This window comes from Camelus dromedarius, chromosome 8, assembly GCF_036321535.1.
Source record: "Camelus dromedarius isolate mCamDro1 chromosome 8, mCamDro1.pat, whole genome shotgun sequence".
Taxonomy (NCBI): domain Eukaryota; kingdom Metazoa; phylum Chordata; class Mammalia; order Artiodactyla; family Camelidae; genus Camelus; species Camelus dromedarius.
Window position 1 is genome coordinate 54,414,976 of NC_087443.1, and position 22,279 is coordinate 54,437,254.

The window sequence follows — 22,279 nt, forward strand, 5'->3', positions numbered from 1 at the left end:
ACAGACAAGACAGGCCCACGGGTGCCCCTCAATGCTCAGGAAGCCAAACAGCGGGGCTCTCTAACTGAGATGCCTGCATTTGTGCTCTAAAAGAATAACTCTGAGAAACACTGCCTGGGGACAGAAGGCGGGGGGGGGGGTGCAGGGGCTGCACACAAGATGGGACAGTCGAGGACATGAGTGGGGCCTCTAAGATGTTGCTGGCCAGCGTTGGCCACTTCAGGTCCACCACCTGGGTTATTTTTCTGGGTTTTTCAGAAGGGCTTTGACTAGTGGAGCATTAAAATCAACAGTGAAAGGAGATGGCCCAGCTGTTCTGGGCTCTCGGAAGATCAGCCACCAAGTGCAACTGGAAGCTGGGATTCTACATGCTCTGATCCCAGCCACATTTTGCACCCACTGCTTTCCAGATCTGTATTCAGAACCTTATGACGTGTATTATGAGTAAAAACTATTGCTCATTGACATCCTTCAATTATTCTTGTCTTGTTGAAAGTCTAGGCATTTTTGCAAGTTACCACAAATCCTTTTTAGAAGCAGGTGGGGCACAGAAAAAATGAAGAGCACTTACTGGCTGAAGCCTCCCTTTCCCCTGATTCCAGTTTTCCATGCCCTCACCCACTGGCACACCGACACACAGGCACACTCACACACGTGCACACACACTCGCTCGGATAAGTGATGACCCCTTCCCTGCGGAAGCACTCAGGCTCCCACTAGGCTGCTTTTCAGTCCTACTGAATTCTGTTTACTGGCATCACCATGGACTTTTCAGCCCTGAAGTTGTAAACAGCTGGATGGAATCACCAATTCCCAACATTTTATTATGAATATTATCCAGTGGAAAGAAAAGCTTGAGGAATTATACGAGTGAACATTCCACACACCACTGCCCAACCTAGATTCTACAAGGAACACTGGGCTGCATGTGCTTTCTCACACACCTGTCCGTCTCCTTCCCTTCACCCTTGCATCATGATTGAACCATTTTACCCTTCCCACAGACTCTGGGTCCCCTGCGGTGCCGACAGTCACGGCAAGAGCAGCCCCACCCCTCTTGGCGAGCACTCCTGTGTGGGAGGCACTGCGCTAAGTGCTGGGTGATCACTCTCTCTTTAATTCCCACAAACAATCCTATTTCCTCCATTTTCAGATGAGGACGAGGCCCTGGGAGTCAGGCTCTCGTTAAAGCCGGCATGGTTAGTACCCTCAGTGGCTGTTTTCTATGTAGCATTTCCCCACCACCCAGGAGGTAGTGCCTTCTGAGGGCCCAGGCTCACACATCAGGGGAGACAGGGACTTAAGGATGCTGGAGCTCCGTGTGCATCATCACTGCCGAGTGTCACCTGCCATGAATGCACCCCTGGGACACATGGGTCCAGAACTAGGGGTCAGAAGTGGAAAAGAGGCGGAGGCCCTGTGGTAGGACAGGTAATGTCTCTGCCTTGGTGCTGTTAGGTTCCCCTGAGCAATTCCACTGCTTCCAGCCCTGGTAACCCCCTCCCAGTCGCCACCAAGCCCTGGGCCCTGGCCCTGTGCCCCCTGCTGTTTACAGGCCCCACGTGCTCCATTCAGGGGCCTGCCAGGCAGTCAGGGCACCCCCTCATTCACTCTGGCCTAGGTCTGGGGGTCAAACGCTTTCCCTCTTTCCTCAGCTGAAGCCAGAGAGCATTACTGGGAATCTGACGGGCCAGAAAACCTCCCTCGAAGCTAAGAACAAAAGCATGTGAAGGACGTGAGTCTGCAGAGCAGCCTCCAAGGTGTGTCTCAGACAGAAGAAGCCCGTGGGAGGGGGCGGGAAGGGGTGAGACTCTTATTTGCAGGAGCCCACTAGACTATCTCGGCCATGAATTCACTCAATAAATACTTGTGGAATGAATCAAAGGTCACATTTTCGGAAAGCAAATTTGGCACACACAATCTGACTAAGGATAGGTTGTGATTTGCAAAATTACGTATTTAGAAATCCACAGGTACAAGGATTCTATCACATTTACCAAGGGCTCCGATTTCCTGACATCAGACATCAGTGACTGGAGTCATCGGAAGGGTGGCAAGAGGAACAAAGCAGGGAGTTAGGCTGGCCCTGGCTTACGCTGCTCTCCTTACTGGTGCCCCTGACCCCTGCCTGGAGGCGCCCATTCCCACCCCTAGAGACCAAGAGGCTTGGCTTTCCAGGCTGGGGGACAGGGGCTGCCACGCATGCCGCTTTGGGCTCACCTGCTTCTGCCTGCAGCTGCCATCCCATGTTCTGGTTGATAAATGCTGTCAACCCTCCCTAGAGGGCTGGAGGACCCCTAAAGGTGCCTGGCAAGGTTGTGGCAATATATGCCAATTTAAACAAATGTAAGCTCATCTAAACTGGCTTTAACTTTCAATTTTGTTATTAAAAATCAATCAGGCCCTTTTCTAAATTTCCCTTTCAGTCCACCCTCTTCTTTTGGTTGCATTTTCTGACTCTATCCTTCAGTTTAACCCCATGTTTCTCCTTTCTGTACAACATCAACTGAGAAAAGATCCACATATAGATGTCCTCAGCCTCACCAACCAACACCGTGGTGACTGAGGTTCATTTTGTGAGGGGACAGTCTCAGAAGCCCTGCTCGCCTTAGTCTGGAGTCACCAGATCTCCCTGAGCATCAGGAGTGACTGACAGCAGCTCCTACCCTGCCATTCTCTGAACTGCCTCAGCCTTGGTCAGGACTTGCAACCCAGTCTGCTCTAGTCCCTCCTAACTTCATTTGGTCATGACTCAAGGCCATAACCGGCTGCTTGACTTCACACCCCCACCACCTCACCAGCTGTCAGAACCCAGCTCCCACCCACAGCCACCCCACTTCTGGCTTTATTCCACTCCTTATCACCATTTTTTCCTGTTTCCCCAACAGAACAACAAACCAGCACTCAGGAAATCCCTCAGAATGGATTTGCCATAGCCAATTGTTTTCTTTCTGATACCAAAGCCAACACACTTTTCCCAGATGTGTAACACTGCAACTAAGGGGCTTCTTGTTTAAAAAGTGTCCAAAAGCTCTGGAACAATGTTTTTAAATGTATCACCTCCATCAGACTTCCTAATGTTGGAGAGACCTGTCATCTGTCCCACTGTCCCAGAGGGGAACCTGAGGACCAAGAGTGCTGAAGGCATTTGCAGAAGGTCACAGAGTTGTTGGGTCTTTGCTGGGTTCAAACAGATCAGAGAGGATGGGAAAACCAGCCAGGCTGATGGAGGAAGGCCCAATCAGGACCAGCAGCCACCGATTAGTTAACAAATCAAGTCAAATTCAGCAGCGCAGCCCCCTGCAGCCTGAGTTGAGCCATTTTCAGCTCCGAAAGAGCAAGCCAGGAGGAGACAGTGCGGAGAACTCATCCTCTTGGCTAAGCTGCAGAGCTGGCTGCTGAGTTTCAAGGGGGATTCAACAGAAACACATTCACTAGAAGAATAAAGTGAGAGAACAGAGCAGTCATTTTAGGGCCAACTGTTTCCAATCATGCTAACAGGCGGGCTCCGGAGGAGGCAGGCAGGGTCCTGGCAGGCTGTGATTCCACCCTGGCTCCAACAAGGAATGGGATCAGCTGAGGCTAACCCGCTCTGTTTAAAAACTTGGAAACAATCGGCTTCGCTCAGCCTCAGTTTCTTTCAACTGCAAAACTAACAAGCATGGTGAGACTACCCAAGAAATCCATCTTCAAATAGATGAAGATTTTCTTTTGAGCTCCAGACACAGACATTCAAGTGCCTTCTAGACATCCTCACCTGAGTGGTCCTCAGGCATCTTAAATCCAACATGTCCCAGACCAAACCTGGCTCTGCTCCTCTGTCTTCCTTCACTCATGCTAGAATGCTGAAGAATCAACCCCTTCGCCCTCTCCTTGCTCCCAGACCTAAGCAGTCACCAAGTCCTGCTTACTCCCTGTCCTTGATAACAGCACACATTCATCCTTTCTCTCTCTTCCTCCCTGGACCGCTCACAAGCGCTCACCTCCACCTCTGCAGAAAGCACACCATCGCTCCCACTGGAGTCTCTCCAATCATCTTTGTAAATCACTGCCAGTGATAATTCTAGAGAAGATCTCAATATGTCATTCCATTGCTCACTTGACTCACTCCACGATTATTTACCAAGCATCTACTAAGTGTCAATCACTCTCCTACATGGAGATTCAACAGGGGACAAAATAGACACAAAAATTCCAGCTTCACTAAATTCACTGTTCAGAACCACTTGCTGTTTTCAGAAAGAAAAAAAAAAAGTAACTGCCTAGACTTTGGGGGAGGGAGTCTAGACAATCTTAGAGCCTTTGTATTGCATAAAAAATGTTTTGTATTTATAATATGTTACTGTCATTCACTTTTTTATTGAAGTATAGTTGATTTACAATGCTGTGTTAGTTTCAGGTATACAGCAACATGATTTAGCTATTCATATGTATCTATTCTTTCTCAGATTCTTTTCTGTTACAGGCTATGATATTGATCTAGTTCCCTGTGCTATATGGTAGGTCCTTGTTTATTTTATACACAGTAGTTTGTATCTGTTAATCCCAAACTCCTAATTTATCCCTCCTCACCTCTTTCCCCTTTGTTAACCATGTTTGTTCTCTATGTCTGTGAGTCTATTTCTGTTTTGTAAATAAGTTCATTTGTATCATTTTTTAGATTCCACATGTAAGTGACATCATATATTTATCACTCTCTAACTCATTTGCTGCTGCTCTGTGAAACCTTTCTTTTCTCTCCCGGACAACAGAAGTGTTCACTCCTTTGTGGGTCCCATCACTGCATTTACCACACTGCATTTTGATTGTTATGTACAAGTGTATAATTTCCCAATGACACTCTGAGTCCCTTAAGGGAAGGCAGTTTATTTGATCAATCTTTGCATGCCTGGTGTCTAGCACTGTTGTTCAATAAATATGTATTAGTGGAATAAAACGATTCTATGAAATTAAATGCCTTCATGCACACAGAGACCTAGAGGAATCTCTAATCTTTCATACAGTTCTTCAGGCAATGATTTGTGTTTTGATCTTACATGAGATTAGGGGGGAAAAAGTGTTTTCTCTAGCGAACCATCACCATTTAGGAAAGAGCAGCTTGTTCTTGAGTGCCACCTGCTGGCTGAATACAGTAAAGCTCTTTGGTTAGGCAAAACATGCATTTGTGCTAATCAATGTCAAAATGCTAAGTAATGATGAAAATAACAAGTAGTCTACACTACTGACTTATAAATCTGAAAACTCCAGGGAAATAAAATACGAAGTGGGGCATACACTATGATCACAAGCATAAAAATATATTTTTTGAGAGGAAGGACTGATAGTTGCATTAGGATATTGGGACTATGCGAGAATTTCTTCCTCTCTTCCCAGGTTCTTTCAATATTGTGATATGGACTCAAGTTAATAAAATTCTAAACCGCAGTCTCCCCAAGATGTGAATGTGGATGTAAAACAACACCGCCACTATTCCAGGGACCACAGAGTTTCTGAACCCGGGCCATTGGTGATTCCTCTTTCTTCAGTCCTTGGGTTAAGTCAAGCCTTGCCAGTGTTTTTTTCACATGTGATTCCTGTCCATGTGGTGAAAAAGGCCAGATGCAGTTCAAAGCTGCCTGCCTTGGTACTACGTGAGCCAGATTCCAGTTAATTAAGATTTATAGATGCATTCATTTATTCAGCAAACATTTATTGTGTGTTTCCCCATGTGTCAGGCACTGGCTTAGGCTGGCTCCTTACCAACTCCAAATACAGAAAAACCTTACTCACTTGAACCAACTGGGAGAAAACCAAACCTGAATTACTGAAAAATCCCCAAATGACAGAATAGCAGGAGGGAAAAGCTTATTCCTTCCTGCCAAGTGTTTCATGAGAGCGGGGCTATGGCTGAAAAACAGAGGTCTTTGGAGACCTATTTCAATGATACAAATACGAGCGCTTGGTAAATGCACACCTCAAATACCTTTATGTACACAATTGCTCAGAGTCTCTGAAAGTGGTCTGCTCTCTTAAAAAGCTTGCATTAGTCCCCTTCAATCCTGCTAACACACTACTACACAAATAGTTGCTTAAGTTGTTTTTCATCACTCAAGACAGTTAATCTTAGCATGCCTTCTGTTCACTTATTATGAATCAGTACGTGTGCAGGTGAGAGTTTACTGCTAACACCCGTCAATCGAGGCAGGCCCTGGCCTGGAGCTCCATCGTCCCTCCTCGGGCGACGGCTCTGCCACGCACAGCTGTGGAACCTGGGCACACGCTACCTTGTTGTGCCCGTTTCCTCAGCTACACAATGGGGATTAAAAATGACGCCTGATCCTGGAACGCTGAGGGCTAAATGAGGTCAAGAACATGCGATGCTAAGCACAGGGCCTGGCACGTAGCAAATACTAAGTTGAATGAAAATTATCATTTCATTCAAGACCTGTGCTCCTCACTCTGACAGCCTGTGGGAGCTGCCTTCTCTTCCGAGTACTTTTAACCTTTATGATCTATTTCATTCATTGGCCATGTTGCCTTATTCTTTATTAACATTTATTTTTGTGTGTGTTTTGCCCCTAAAACTAGTGGGAGACTGCATCTTATGCTCCTCTTCTAATACCCAGCATAGTGCCTTAGGTCCAGCAGAAGTTCACTCAGCCAGCCAGCCACCTGAAGCAACTTTCCACCCAAATACGCCAATCCCTGCTGACTGATTTTCAAATGAAACTACTCTTGCAAAATGCCTTCTTGGGCAGGGCAGCTTGGATATGCCCAAGTGACCATGATATTTGCCCCTCCGATCCATAAGCTCAGCATTCAGACCAAGTCAGGCTTCTGTTTGAACAAGTGAACTTTGCTCACTGTGGATTCACCCCACCTACGTGGAGCAGGTTAGAGTGTGCCTTTCCCCCTTGTATTTCAGAGTGAGCTGTAGGTGCTGACATAATGGTGATGGGATGAGAAGCCACTCCTGCCAGATAGCTCCCAGATCTCTTGTATGTACCAGGCACTATGGAGATGCATGGAGTTTATAACTTACTAGTAGTTATAACAACACAAGAGCAGAATTCAGGTGCAGAGCAATAGAAGTAAGCACTGTAAGATGTAGGAACGCGAGACTGGGAACAGGAAGGCTCAGAGCTCAGTTATACAAGCTATTTCCCAGGTCTGTAAGGGTGGGGGCAGCACCAACATCTTTGGCTGGGACGACAGCTATATAACAAAGTACTGAGACCAGGAATCTGGGACAGGATATGGGATGGTTTGGGGAGGAAAGGAGGCTGGTGGTTACCCCATGAGGAAGTGTGTGCGGTGTACCCAGGTAGAATTCTAAGAACTAGTATGGGGAAACAAATCCAGATCTCTGAGACTCAAACGAGTTAGCCCCCTCTCGGCCCCATCTTTCCCCGTGACAGGTCCAGCCCGAGGACCTAACCCCCATCCCCCTTTATACCAGATGCGGCCTCAGTCATTCACCCGCTCCCCGCAAGAATCAGCAAATGAGGAGAACGCTGATTCTAAACTCAGACAAACATTCTAAAGATGCCAATGCAGAGAAAAGCTTATTAAAGGTAATATAAACCACCCACAAAATTAATTTGGATGAGGAGAAAAAAGAAAAATAATTGGAAGACTATAATTAAATTGCTACTTATCACCGAACTGTACATCATCCAGAGCCACTAGACTGATAACAAATAAAACACAAGCTTCTACCCATTTCTGACATTTAATACATACATTAAGCCATGGAAACAGTGGCAACTTACTATCCAGGAGGCTCTGAAGAAATGTCCGGAGTGGGGCTGACTGCAGAGCTCTGTAAATGTCAAAAAAAGAAAAGGTGTAGATGATTTATTTTGACCCAGATGTTTCAAGTCAAGGGGAAAAGAGAGAGATGCCCCCTTCCTTTCCTAATTCAGATGAGGCCCCCTGGGAGACAGAGAGCCGGCTGGAAAGGCTTCAGTGCCGGTGGAGGGCTCTCTGTACCTCCCAGTGGCCACAGCCAAGGCTCTCTGGGTGGGTCAGGGGACAGCCACATAAACTCTTTACGTTTACCTTCGGTCGCAGGCCCGCCAGGCAGATGGCCCACCATTTGGCAACATGCATAAGTGACATGGACAGCATCCTTCACCAGCTCATCCCCAGCCCTCAGACCCCCTGCCAAGCCCACTGGACTCCTTCATGCACCCAAATGCCACAGCCAGAGAGGGTCACCCAACACTTCAGGCACAGAACGTACAAAAATGCATTTTAAAAGACAGCAGTTTTAGACTGTTTCCCCCTGCAGATTTAGACATGTAGAAATGGGGAGAAATGCAGTTTCACTAAACCTATCAATGAGCATTTCAGCATGAGTGGAGGAACGGTGTTATAAAACTACAGGCCACTACGCAAAACGAAGAAAACTGCCAGGAGCTCCGTGCAGAGAAAAGGCAGCACAACCACACGGTCTAGGGTCTCTGCTGTCTTGGAAGAAGAAAGGCAAAGGGTTCGATACATTTGTTTTTAAAAATGATGTGGCAGTTGCACACATCAGTGTAAACGTTAGCTTTGAAAGATGCTCCTGCCTCTACTAATGACCACATCAAGGAAAACAAGCCACCTGGGGAGAGATACTTGAGGAAAGGAGAGAAACAGGAGCAAGGAAAGGAAGAGACGGTGAATGAAGGAGATGACAGGAGGGGAGGCACCTCCGTCAGGGCTCACCCACCGGCCCGGCCACCCCCATCCCTCCTAAGAAGGCCCTGCTCTCACCTCCACATCCATCCTTCCAGCCCCTTTGCCTGCACCAGTCTCTCCGGCCCATCCTTTCCTGGAGTCTCCCACCCTTGGCACCTGTCCCATTCTCGGTCCCCATTTCCACCATGTTCCTAAATTCCATCAGTCCTTTAAGATCTCGGCCAACTCCTGAGAAATCCTCCCCGATTTCCCCTAGGGTCTCTCCCTCTTCTGAGAGCATAGAGCCCACAGTGTTTGTTCAGTTCTTACCAGGCCCTGCTGTGCAGTGTTAGAGAACGTTTATTTGTGAGTGAGACTAAGCTGCCATGTTCCTGAGGGCAGAGTCCGTTTCTGTGCTGATTCAGAACCTCCCTCAGCACATCTCAGCTGCATTAGGGTGACACACAGCTGAACCCAAGTCCATCAAGGTGATTCTTCTCTGCAGCTGACGCTCCTTTGGGTGCACCCACCCAGCCCTGGGCAGGGCTGCAGGTACCGGTGCCATCTCTGCCCAGGGAGGTGGCCCTTCAGTTGTCCTCCATCCTGGCATGTTTTAGGAACCACCTCAGACCCTGGAAAGTGTTGATTTGTTCTGGGCCCCCGTCCTGCACCCCAGCTCACTTCAGGACTTAGCTGTAGCCACAGTTCTGCTCCGACTCACTCAGACCTCCATCCCCACAGCAGCTACAGCTGGTTCCAGTCTCCATACCGGCTGTAACTCAGCCCCCCACTTTCCCCGCCCATCGCCTGATTGTGTGCACTCTGCTCACCTTCTCAGCCTCCCCTGTGCCCGACCGCTGGTCCTGCGGCTGCCTCACCCTTCGGTGACTCTGGCTTCCCAAACCCTAACTCCCCTGGATGTGCTTGCCCTTCTCGGCTTCTGCCCCTCTTGTCCCGGGCCCTGGGCCGCTGCCATCATCCCCCCTGGGTTTCCTCTTCCCTGGTTTGAGTCTCTGACACTCTCCTGACTTCGTACCCAAGTTGCTCATGCTGCTGGTCTGACCCTCCTTGTCTTAGTTCTGCTTAAGAACAACATGATCCATTAGCATTTTCCACTTCTCCTGCCATAGTCCGCTGATGTCTTCACCTCTTCATCAATGTTCTCATTCCTTTTTTATTTTCTGTGAAGAGACTCTTTCCTTCTAAGAGTCTCCTTTGTTTTGTCGGGGAGCCCTGGGGCAGTTCTCCAAACATTTGGTATTTTTTCTTCCTCTTGGGAGCCCATTTACCTTGGCTGCTCTCTCTTTCTGACATATCCTTTGATAAACTGCACCGGGACCTAGGTCCCTTTAGGAATATCAATGCAGGCTGAGTTTCAAATGCTTGTGGCCAGGCCGTCTGGCCTCCGGAGTGCATTTTTTCATTGAGAACTTTCTGATCTTGCAAATTACAAATACTACTACTCTGACAGCACCACGCATATAAGAGGCACTCACATCACTGCCTCTGAGTTTTGGAAAATGATCTCTGAGGTTGGTATCTCCCAGGGCTGCAGAAAAGACAAGGAAGTTGCCCAAAAATGACTCCCTGAAAATTCAGAGGAGGTGAACACCCAAAGGGGGCAGAAGGAAGTTAAAAAGGTGACCCCTTGAAAGTAGAGAAAGAGGATGGTATGGAGGAGTAGCTAAATCACCAGCCACCCTGCATTATTACGAAATATCTGAACTTTAAGGAAGATGCCAAGCTCAAAAGGAATCCAAGCAAAAATTAAGTTGGGGAGTGGGGTGGGGTGGGGGAGGAGGTAATCTAAAACAGGAGTCAGAAAGCCATGCAGCTTAAAAATAACCAGCGTGACCATTCATCACCTCAACTACATCAACAACCGTAGAACAAAGAAGAAAGCAAAGGGCACTGAGGGCAGGAGAAAAACTCGGAAATACCTGTGACAGGTTTGCACTGGGTGCTTTATTAAGCGTCTCCGGTTTTTCTAAGTCTGCCTCTAACTCTGTTTGGCAGAGGTTGAGATCTTTTTCTAGGTTAGTCTGGTTCAAGAAAGAAAAGACGGGAAAGAGTGCTTTAGTTAGGAGGAAAGGCAGGCAGAATGGACGGTTACGTTTGAAAAAATGAGTCTGTTCAGTGTCACACGTTAATAAGGCAAAGATGGCAAGACTAAAACACAGAGCTTACTCGAGATGAGTTAGAGACAGGAGAACAGAATGCAGCATTAGGCGTAAATGTAAATCCCGAGGTAATCAGCGCTCCAAAACACTACGCTACTTGCTAAAGACAGGAACTGCAAGTCCTGCAAACACCTACCTTTAAGGAAATACCTATTTTCTCTCTTTTCAGAGCATGGTGACGCTGGCAAACATACTATGTCAGAGGACTAAGTAATTGCTTTAAACACCTCTCTACATATTAGTGTAAGTCTTAGAGACTTTGTTAAACTGTTTCATCACCAAGCCAAAAAATAAGTTACAATCAAGTTAAAAAAAAAAAAGGGATTTAAGAAAATAAAAGAAAAAACCCCACAACACACTCACACTAGCCAGGCCAGAGCGCGCGCGCACACACACACAGAGCCCACGGGAGGAGGCACAGCGGAATTACCTTTCTATCCTCTCTAGGAAGGATAGAGCAGTCTCCAGGAGTATAATCCCATATCTTTTTGGGAGGCTGACGGGAAGCAGAGGAGGAAATGAAGAAATGAGCATAAAGACATAGAGACAAACATGGAGACTCGCTCAAACAAGGAGGGGCAACACTGGGAGAACTGTCCCAACACGGAAAAGTGAACTAAAAACAGAAGGAGCGGGCGCCCTGCCTCCTGAGACCGCCTGGGGACCCCACGGAACTCGGGGGCTGGAAATGCCAAGTGGGGAGTTTGTTCCATGTCTGTGTCTCAAGAGTCAATCGTCGTTGGATTTTAAATATCGAAAACTTTGAAAGGAACAAAGGACGAAAAGAGTATGAGTGCCAATTTGAACAAAAAGGGAAACACTTAAATCCCTCATTGTTCTTTTCCAACCAAGATCGACCCTGAGATCCTATGTCTTTGAAGCAGTCTTCCCTGCCATCAAATTCATTCGTGTTCCTAAATGTGTGGATCTGGAAATCTGACCAATGGAGGGCAAATGGAGGTAAATGTGCTTTCTGTGGTTCCTGACAATGAAATCCATGTACAAAATGGGTGTTAAGTACTGTGCTGAGTAACCAGACAATCTCATAAATTAAAACCATCTCCTTTTCCAGTTTACTAGACTTGGGTAGCACTGCGAGTGGTAGCACTTCTACCTCCCTCAGAGGACAGAGTTTATATTTTGAATTTAAATACTGACCTGTAAGGTTATTTTTGTTTTTTCTCCTTTAACTCTTCATGTTAGAGCTGCATCCCCAAGGTGGAAATCTGCCCGGAGTTGTAAGTTTAATGAGGGGAGGATTCAGAAAGTAGGATGTCTGGAAGCTACAAGCCACTCCTAACCCTGAACCTTTCTCCCACCGAGTAAACTTTTCTCTCCCTACTTAGACTTGAAATTTCTTACACAATGACCTCCAGGAAGATGAGACCATTAATAACTCCTACAATCTTGTGCAAATTTCATCATCGCTAACTCTATGGAAGCATTCAAATTGGTTTTACATTTTGCCTTGAGCTTATTTACAGAAATCACATCAGTTTCTATAAAAATTAGGGCAGGGAAAGAAGAAAAAGCTGACACCCAGGCCCTTTATAATGAATTTACAAATGACAAGTAATCTGATTTAGGGTGCCTGTGTGTCACCACTGACATCAACAGGTCAGTGATGGGATCTCTGTATACACACATTCTGCAATTTGTAAAGTGAGTGCCATTAACAATATTCACTCATTTTTAAGTGCTTAATACACTTGGAATGTTCATCTGGGGAAGAAGACTTTTTAAAGTCACTGACAGTACCCCCATTCATTTCTTTATTTACTGCAAAAAAAAAAAAAAGACAGTGCTTACAAATTGAATTGTTTTAAATAATCTTCCCCTAAATGGTCCACGGAGTCTTGAATTATTTGATATTCTGCAACAACTTGTTGGACCAAAAAGGTATTACTGTCAGGAGCTCGCTGAAACTTCAGCTTCTTTTGTGTGCCTTTTAGTAAAGGGGCCAAGGAAGAAGGGAGTGCAGGGTAAACGCCTTCAGCTCAGGCAGTCTTTCCTCCCTGGGGGGAAGCAGGGCCTGGGTGGGTGTGGAATAAAAAAGAAAAATGATGATCCACATGATTTGATAGTTTTCATTTCATTCTGCTTCTGAATGACTAGAAAATCTTCCAAAACAACTTCCACGGTTTAAATGCCTTTTCTTTGTGTCTCTTGCTCTTTTGTGGCCCAGAGTTGACTGGGGTAGGAGAGAAGTGAAGAGAAGAAAACATTTCTCCCCACTACACCTTCCCAAACCCTGGAAATAATAGCCAGTCATCAACTTGGTTCAACTATATGATAAGCCCACCCTTAGGACGCCTTGGACCATAAGGACCCGTCCATCAAAACGCTCTTCCTCAGGGTACGGGCACTTGACTTAGTCATTTTGGCAAGTCTTCAAAAGCCCCATCTAGTCCCATTTAAGGACTCTAAGGTCTATGCAAGAAATACTCTGTGGTCAGATAAAATGACATTTTAGAAAAGCATCTCTAAGTCTTTAAATAATTAAGAGGCAGTTAGGACAACAGGACAGGAGTACAAATGATAGGAAGGTCCCAATACACAATGGACTGGTTCTCAACATTTGTCTGGATTGGCTGTGTGGTGCTCACACCACAGTTTCCAGTAGAGACACTGTCATTTACTGAACTATTCACAGAGCCTATTTAAGTATGCTGTGACTGAAATACTGTCTATTGCTAACAAAAATATAAGTATTTACAAATGACAGATTTAGTAAAAAACAAATCAATCACAACTAATTAGAAAAAAATGGCTTTGTAACCTTTCCTAAAAGTCAGTATTTCAGTAAAACTTGGTTATTTGGCACATTAGACAGCTAGAAATTTGTGAATTCTGAAAAGGACTTCAAAAATCAGTGGCATGAACTCCTTATTATATATAATTTAAAACTAACTGCTTTTGCTTTTCCTGATGAAAGTATGGCATTATTGTTACGTCCACCAATCATGGTCCTTTTGGGGGTGTGGGAGGGGCCTACATTTCAAAAGATCCGTGAGATAACTGAGTAGGTTTTAAGAAAAAGAAAAAGGGTTAGGATGCTGTTAAACATTTGCATGCGGAAAAGACTGCCTGAGGTAGGCTTCACTGATATCTGAATGGTGGGCAGCAGAGGAAGAAGGGAGAGAGAGAAGTGAGGTGTGTACCAAAGCTTTGGGGAGGGGAGGAGACGGTGCACTTTGGGTTAGACATGTTCCTCTCCACTGGTCACTAGGTGGCGCTGTTCACCCATGACTGCTTAGCTGCTATTAGGGGACAGTGTCTGGGAGGGGACAAGGTGGGAGGAATGCCTGTTCCTACAAGCAAGGTGTTTGCAAGTTAGGTGCTCCTAACTCAGAAGATGCCTGAACAGTCAAACAAAGCTCAGCATCACTAAATCAAATCAGCAATTCCAGAGCACCTGCTGTCTTTGTTTTAAAAAATATACTAGGGAAAGAAAAAAATACTAGGGAATTGGACATCTTACTGAACTATAAAGTTAATTGCTATCTGCAAATAAAACTATCGTTCTAAATCACAGTGATTCGAATGCTGGATTCAATGCTTAAAGTGTCATAAAAAATGTCCTAGTTTTATATACTTACTGCCACCACCTGTAAATTCTTTCTGTGGCTGTCGTAATTAAGACTTTAAAGTAACTGAAGTTTTAAAGTCAGTTTCCAGTCATCTCCAGTGGAAAAATGAGCTCAGTTCTTCCTTCTGTTTGATATTCATTTGGGTGCAGGGCCAAGAAAATTCTCTTTTAAGTGCCAAAAATCAATTTGTACCAAAGTCAACTCAGACACATCGCAGGGAAGCTATAGGATAGTAGGGTGAACACTAAGTTTGCTAGCATTGCTAGTTCCCAGTTCTAATTTTGAGAAATAGTACCTTACCTAACAGAAATCATTCCCTAAAAGTCACCTGTGATGGGGTGGCATCCGCAGATCACATCTGCACAGAGAAGCCCTTTTTGGCTTGCTGTGGCACTTCCCTTGCATATGTGCTTTTACAATTTCTACTTAAAGCAGTGACATTGCTGGTCCTTCTCAGTGTGTACTGTGTTTTCCTGCTTGTCTTCAGGACAAGACTTTGGTCAAGGAACTGAATCAATGGCTGAAATAATGCAATCCACAAGGTGTGTGATATTTGTTGCTACTGGTAGGAGGTCCTAGACAAGTAATGATTTTGCTGTGTCTCCCTGGGATCTTCTAGCCAAGAAATACTTTCCAGAGCTCACTGTCCGATCTTGGGGAAGCAAAGCAATGGAAAGCTTACAGGCCATAGTGAGACTAGACAGTCCCACCACTGACAGCCAGTAAGGCTGCTCCCCACGGCCTGAGTTCCTTACAAATAGATCTAATTCTTTAGCAGCAACAATGCATCAAGAGCATTATTTAAAAAGGTGTCTATAACCACTGAAGCTATTAAACTTACCGGTTTCCCAAACTCCAATTCCGAAAAGAATTTATACCAAGGTTCATTCTTTAAATCTATCTCTTCTGGGCTTATATCCCGACTCTATAGGGTTGGTGATAGGGAAATGGAAGAGAGAGAAGGATAACATTATGCAGAGATTACATAGGAACCGGCCAGTAGAGATGCAGTGGTTTCCAGAAATGTACAGCACCTGCACTCAACAGCAGCAATCATCCATTTTTTCTTTTTTAAACTGACAATAGCAAAATCAGGGAGCTAACACAGGCGGGAAAGGATGTGTTTATGAAAATAGGCACACTGAGGTAGGGAGCAGGGCATGAATCATTCTCGGTTCCCAGGCAGAGGGACTGCAGATGGAGAACACTACTGCTGTCACAACAAATCTGAATACGGGCGTAACAGTATTCCTCAGTAATTGTCGGGGCGGTGGGAGAAGAGAGAGCCCTTATTTCCTCTTTACAAAGAGCTATTAGTTACCACCAAATAACCTGGCGAACACACCAAACATTGAGACATCCATGCCAGATAAGTAGAGCGAACACTTCTTATGGGCTAGTACAGTTTTAGTACTTATTTGCAAGTCTGCCTTAAGGCTTTCAAAATAAACAGCAAATACTGACGCTTTTATAAAAGCCAGTTTGTTAATACTGCATCTTTAATGGCACATGAGTAGGTGAGAAACCATGTCCCACACACAGTATAGTGAAAGATGATGTAAGTAAAAACAGAAGACACAAGTGAAAAAACATTTTAAACAAGCATCTGTGGGGGATGAATACAGACAGAATATACTTTGAGTTCTAAGAAATAAATGTTAAAGAACTGGGGAAGAAAAAACAAAGTGAGGGAAAAGCTGGACAAGACAGATAACAGAACAACAGGGGAAAAAAACTTCTGGGTTATATTACAAAAATAAGTTAGATTTCTCATTTTATATAACTCTTAAGAGGTGGTTCACAGACTGATAATTTGATTCCATGGGATTTCATGTTTCATCAAATATTTAGGAGGTTCTGGTACCTTGCTCTTTGGAAGAGCATGTGTTTCTGGAAATAGTTGGAAAATGAACGCCTAGAAAGCAAATCAGCTTTCCCCTTCACAAACTGGAGATACGTTCATGTCAGACAAAAGTGCTAGCTTAATTCATATGTGTATATACATTTCAGAAAAACTTGATAATCACAAAAGAGAGAGATGGTGATATTCTGACAACTATATGAAATAGAAAATGTACATTTTCCACAGAGGTGGAAAACATCATACAGAAACTTCAGGCCCTCAAGGCTACAACACAAGAGGAAGGAAACTGTGGCTGCATCTCCAAGTGACTCCCCCACAAAGCAGCTCCTCCAGGTGTGTTTTTCTGAACATTCAGTTAACAGGCCTTTAGTAGCTCGTTGAAATGGCTGCAAATTTTCTAGGTGACCTTTACCAATCTCTTCTAAAACCCCTATAAAAATCTTTACCATTATTTCTACTTTTGCTTTAAACAGAGGGAGACCTGGCAGAGAATCTTTCTTTCACTGAAATTAACTGGATAGAAGTTAGCTGAAATCAAAGGGAAATATATATGGAAACAGAGTCTGTCCTCTTGCATCCAGAGTAAAACCTCCTCCAATTGTCTTGAGGGATGCAGGGCTTAAGTCCTGAAGGGGAATCCGTGTTCCTTTTCAGTGGATTCTGTAATTACGTAACGTAATGGATTCTAAGTGGCTTCTGTGTTTATTGAGTGAAATGAGGTACAACAGTTACAAGGAGGGGCAGTGTAGACACTGGGACCCCCTGGATCCTTACATGATGGGGTTTCAGGAAACCCATTTCATGTTAATTATTTTATTTTATATTTGTGTGTGTGTGTGGGGGGGATAATTAGGTTTATTTATTTATTTTTAATGGAGGGACTGGGATTGAACCCAAAACCTCATGCATGCTAAGCACACGCTCTACCACTGAGCTACACCCTACCTCCCGCTCATGTTTATTATTTTAAAAGACTATTTATAAACTGCTCTCTGGGAATAGGTTTTTTTTCATTAAAAAACTAAAATAAAATGTACCAACTCTTTTAGGAAACTGCCTAAATATTTTGGTACTCAGTCCAGATGGAATTAACCCATTTTATTATCAGTTTGTTTGCAGATTGTTTTACTGCTGAGATTAATACTGTGCTGAGAATTGAATGAGGAGATATGCCACCAGCTTGGGCCCAGAGCAGCTGGCCTCAGCGCTTTGAGTTGCTCAGAGAGAAAGTTAAAGGGGCAACGCCACACAGCACTCACACTGTGTTTGATTCTGCCATTTATAACTCCGCCATAGGTCCAATTATGGAGCGGGCAAACAGAAAACATCCTTCTGGGTGCAGAAAAGGCTCTTTCTACTGGCATGGCAGAGCAGATTCCACAAGGCCAGGCTAAGTTCCCTGCTCCCAGAGGCTATTTCTCCCAGCTTGGCAACATCCTTAGAAAGAACAGGTGACTCATGAGGGAAATACCTGATTGTCCCCAAGGACAGTCTTGCTGCTTGGACAGGAGCCAGAGACTAGCTTCAAATTTTAATTAAATAATCTGAATGTGGTACGTTCATTTACACAACACTTTATAATGTTCACAGTTCTTTTACCCACATTATCACATGGGATCTGCTCACTCCACACTTCAGTTTGGTTGGCAGGCCAGATAACAACTATTTCACAGATGAAAACATTGTGGTTCAGAAAGGTTACGTGATGCCCTAAAACATAAGGCAGAGTCGGAATGTGACCTCAGAACTCAGGTCTTCCGACTCCCAGTCCAGTGTCTTTACCATCTCTCAGTCCCCATGAGAAGCAGGCAGGCCCACTAAGTTTGCGGGTGATGCCAAGCTAAAGCAGGGGCAAGTGACAAATTTGAGAAGTCAGGAAGGAACTCAAGGTGACTGGCTCAGGCGGAGACCGAGTTGGGTAAATCCCCTTGTTTTACGCTTCCAAATATATACCTGTAATTACTATTTTAATGTCCTTCCTTCCCACTACACCCTGGGGGAGCAGGGACCCCAGCATCTAAGCCAGGGCTTAGCACATAAACATTACTCTATACAGCTGACCCTTGAACAACACAGGGATTAAGGGTGCACACAGTTGAAAATCCCATAGTTGGCCCTCTGTAGTCATGGTTTCTCTCTATCCAGGGATTCAACCAACTGCGGATCATGTCGCACTGTAGTATTTAATAATGAAAAAAAAAATCTGCAGGTAAGTGGACCACGCAGTTCAAACCTGTGTTGTTCAAGGGTCAATTGTATATATTTGTTGAAGTGAGCTGAAATTCAGCTCTGTAAGGGACTCTGGAGAAAAGTAAAAGAAACACAGCCTGAAAAAAAGCTATTTCAGACAAAGCAGGGACTGACCAATAGCTCCCCTCTCCCAAGGCCAGGAGAGAAAGACATGGACTCATACTCTGATAAGAGGGGCACCAAACAGCTGTGAAGAAATTCATCTGAGTTTGCCGAACAGCTGAACAGGTCACCAAGGCTGTGACTCTCCTGGGGGGATCTGAAGGTAGCATAGCGCTTGTCTGGGATGCTGTGACTTCACCCCGGGGACAAGACGAGCTCTAAGGCATCAACCCTTCAACCCTTCTGGCAAACAACAGGTACATGTGCCTGGGAGGTCACAATTTAAACCGCCAGGCTTAAGCAGACACGAGCACTTCCAGCTGGAAAAGAAAACTGGTGGTGGGGAGTGGGTTTTTCCCCCCCCTAAAAGGAGATGTGCATTTCTGAGAGCAAATTTAGATTCTACGTCTGTCTCTAGTTGGTATACTTAGTTACAGTTAACACAACAAAAACGTGTGTGAGTGTGTGTGTGCACGCGTGTGTGTGTGTGGTGGCTGGGGAAAAGAGGTTCCTCAAATTCTGGCAAACCAGAGACTTTTGGAGGTTTGTAAAAACAATATAAACAATCCCAAGGATGATGCTACGGACGGTACTGTGACCACTGTGGTATCAATGAGAAAAACAAAACGAGGTTGTTTTTCTCCCCCTAGTTTTGAACAGTGGTCAAATTATTAGGACCCAAGGAAAGGAGGAGGGAACAAAGGAGAAATTAAGGGCCAAGCCTTCCATGAAAGCAATGACCATCTACGAACAATAATATTGCCAAGATGAAAGCACCCAAAGGACTGCAGGGTCTCTAAAATCAATGAAGTGTCTTGACATGGGACGGTGTGTCCATGGCCTATTCAAGTGTCAGGAATATACTCAAAGGGCGGGACTTTCTTTCCAGGAACACCTGTGTGGAAGGTGACCTTCCGTGTCTGTGTCTGCAACCTTCTAACAGAGAGAGAACCTCCACCAAAGGGTGGAGCCAGAGGCGAACTTCTCTGCTCCCCTCAGAACTTTCTGCTTAAAATAACTGTGGTGCACAGGAAATGCAGCAGAATGACAACCCCGAAGCATTTTTGTGAACTGGTGAACCTTTATCCCTTTGTGCTTCTAAAGATGTCACCTCTGTATTTTAGTAAAAGTCAAATCAATTATTCTTTAAAGATATGTAGAGCAAAAGAGGTGGGGGGGGGGCATGCAGGGAATAGTTTGAACCCTCATTTCCGAGGCCTAATTATTCTGTACTCGTGCCACCGGTAACAGCATCTTAACAAGAGCCAGTCCCCAGCACGGTCATTCCGACCTGCTGGCACGGCTGGGGGCTGCACTGTTTACGGAGCTGTGGAGGATCCTCTTAACCACGGTCAGAATTCTCAAACCAACTTTTTCTAATGAAGGGTGAATAAAAGGAAGCGTGATCGGCAGACATGAAGCTACTCAGGCTGTGAAAATCCTTCCCTGCTTTTGCAGGGCGGCCCACCAGGCTCCTACAGGCCATCCCCGCTGTAGTTGTTTGGAGCTGTGAACTCGCGTAGGGAACCATAAACCAGATTGGATATGAAATTCGTCCTATTACATTTGTCAGAAGAGGCAGGTTTTAACAGCCCGGGGCTTTCTTCCCCTCCAGTCACATCATCATACTAATTATTTGGCTTTTGATGATGTACTAGTAGCTTCCACAAGTTTATGCAAATAAGGCGTCCCTTTAAAAAAAAAAAAACAACAAAAACCCTGACTGTAGTCCAGTTAGTAACAAGCCTGATAAATGAATGGTTAGACGTTTTAAAAAAGACAGTGGCAAAATCAATCTTTACATTAGAAAACAATTTTTTAAATTAGTGAAAACCACGCACAGAAACAGCAGCAAAGCCACAAGGAGAGGGTTCTTTCCGAGCAGACTCTCGGGACTTATTTTGTGAATACCTGCAAAAATGAAAAGGGTAAAAATACTTCATTTTTTCATTGTCTTCTAAACAAAGCAAGTCTATCTCAAGGGAGAAAGAATGAAATCCAAGTGCACAATGAATCCGGATTAAAGAACACGGGCAGGGTGAGACAAAAGAACTTCAGTGTGCACATTACCATCTTTTCGTTGGTCAGAACGGAGGACTTGCCCGGCTGATATTCGTAAATGCTTTTGGGCTCTGCCCGGTATTTTCTTGTATCCACTTTCTTATCTGGGGGCTCCCAGTCGTTTCTGTAGAAAGAAAATCCTATTAGCGCTATATTCATGAAAATTGGCATCCGACAGGTCTGACTTCAGCTGACGGTAGTCTAATCAAGGAAGTTTTGTATCTGAGGCACAAAATTGGACTCAGCGCGCAGCATTTAGTTGTGCTAGTTTCCTTCTTAAAACAATCAGTTAGATCTCTGCTTCACAAAAGGTCTGCAGAGTCCTGAGCTCAAAACCAGGCACCAGGCAGCAGAGGGAAGAGAGAGAGAAGAGGTGAAGCAGCAGCCGGAGCAAAGCTTGCTCTGGAGAAATCTTTCACCTTGCTCTGCTCTCAGGAGCTTATCATTCCCCAAACATGCCTGTACTTCCACTCACGCTAGTGCCCGAGAGAGAACGCAGGTCCCGGAGCCCGTCAGCTGGGGCTCCAGCCCCTGCGACAGCACTTGCGAACTAGGTGATCTGGGCCGAGCACTTCATCTCACTACCTCAGTTTCCTCATCCGAAAAATGGGGGTGTTGTCAGGATTAAAAGAAGCAGGATGTCTCAGCATGTAAGTCACTTAGCAGAGCACGAGGCCCAGAGTAACCACTCAGTCAGTGTTATTTGCTATTATAACCATGTTCCTTCCTATTCCATACCCCACCCCAGTAATCACCAAAACTGCAGCCTTTGGCACAAAGACTTAACCTGATCCAGGGATGTGTTTCAGAGGATACATGAATCCTCGGAGGTTGTCTGCAAATTTTTTTATGCATGCACATAACTGCACTTTGCACTCTGATTATGTTCAGCTTTTCCTGCAAGGCTGTACACTTTTTGAAGGCAGGGACAATGACTGAGATATGTTTAAGTTTCTCCATGGCATCTGGTTCAATCTGCAAGCAGAATGCATCCAGTAGGAGCTTCATGAATGCACTCAGAAGGATTTATGGGTGTACCCAGCCTTCCTTCCAAGTTAATTATCAAACGCCTCACGCAGATGTCACTTACATACACGTGGGATTTTAAGAACAGAATTTCATTTGTCTAGGAAGATGGAAAATGTATGAAGGTATAAAATTGACTGTGTATTAAAGGGAAAAGTAAATAATAGTCTGGCCAGAGCCTTGTTTTTGTTCAGCAGTGGTGGAACACAGAGCTGTAAGATGCTTGGGACCCTGGTTCAGAGGGCACAGGAAGCTGTTTCAGAGGCATAAGACTCAATGAAAGAAAACTGGGTCATCTGGTGCGGTCATTAAGAGATGAATAATGTCATCATGACAAACGTCCAAGCCTTATGTTTTGATAACGTGTTGCCTAAGTAAATAGATATTTAAATGTGGCTTCATTTTAAAATGATATTCTCTGCTACAGGCCACGAACATGCACAAAGAGTATAAAAACACATGACAAATCTTACAGCTAAGATTTCTCTCGTGAAAAGGTAAAAAGTGATGGTAATTATCATCATTTAAGCTCAGACTATGAGCCAGGCACTACTAGAAATGTT

At 44.9% G+C, this 22,279-nt stretch overlaps 1 protein-coding gene across 50 annotated transcripts in view; it reads right to left on the minus strand.

Moving 5' to 3' along the window:
* SORBS1 (sorbin and SH3 domain containing 1) overlaps positions 1-22,279 on the minus strand; it is a 208,052-nt gene that overhangs the window by 35,820 nt on the left and 149,953 nt on the right. For 26 of the 50 annotated variants that reach the window (XM_064488281.1, XM_064488240.1, XM_064488262.1 and 23 more), the window contains 5 exons: positions 20,700-20,814; positions 15,255-15,338; positions 11,254-11,319; positions 10,584-10,685; positions 7,752-7,801 (listed from right to left, as the gene is read on the minus strand). In XM_064488281.1, coding sequence (XP_064344351.1) covers positions 7,752-7,801; positions 10,584-10,685; positions 11,254-11,319; positions 15,255-15,338; positions 20,700-20,814 — 417 coding nt within the window. The remainder of the gene's footprint in view (positions 1-7,751; positions 7,802-10,583; positions 10,686-11,253; positions 11,320-15,254; positions 15,339-20,699; positions 20,815-22,279) is intronic. The other 24 variants (XM_064488267.1, XM_064488252.1, XM_064488284.1 and 21 more) reach the window with 5 other exon arrangements.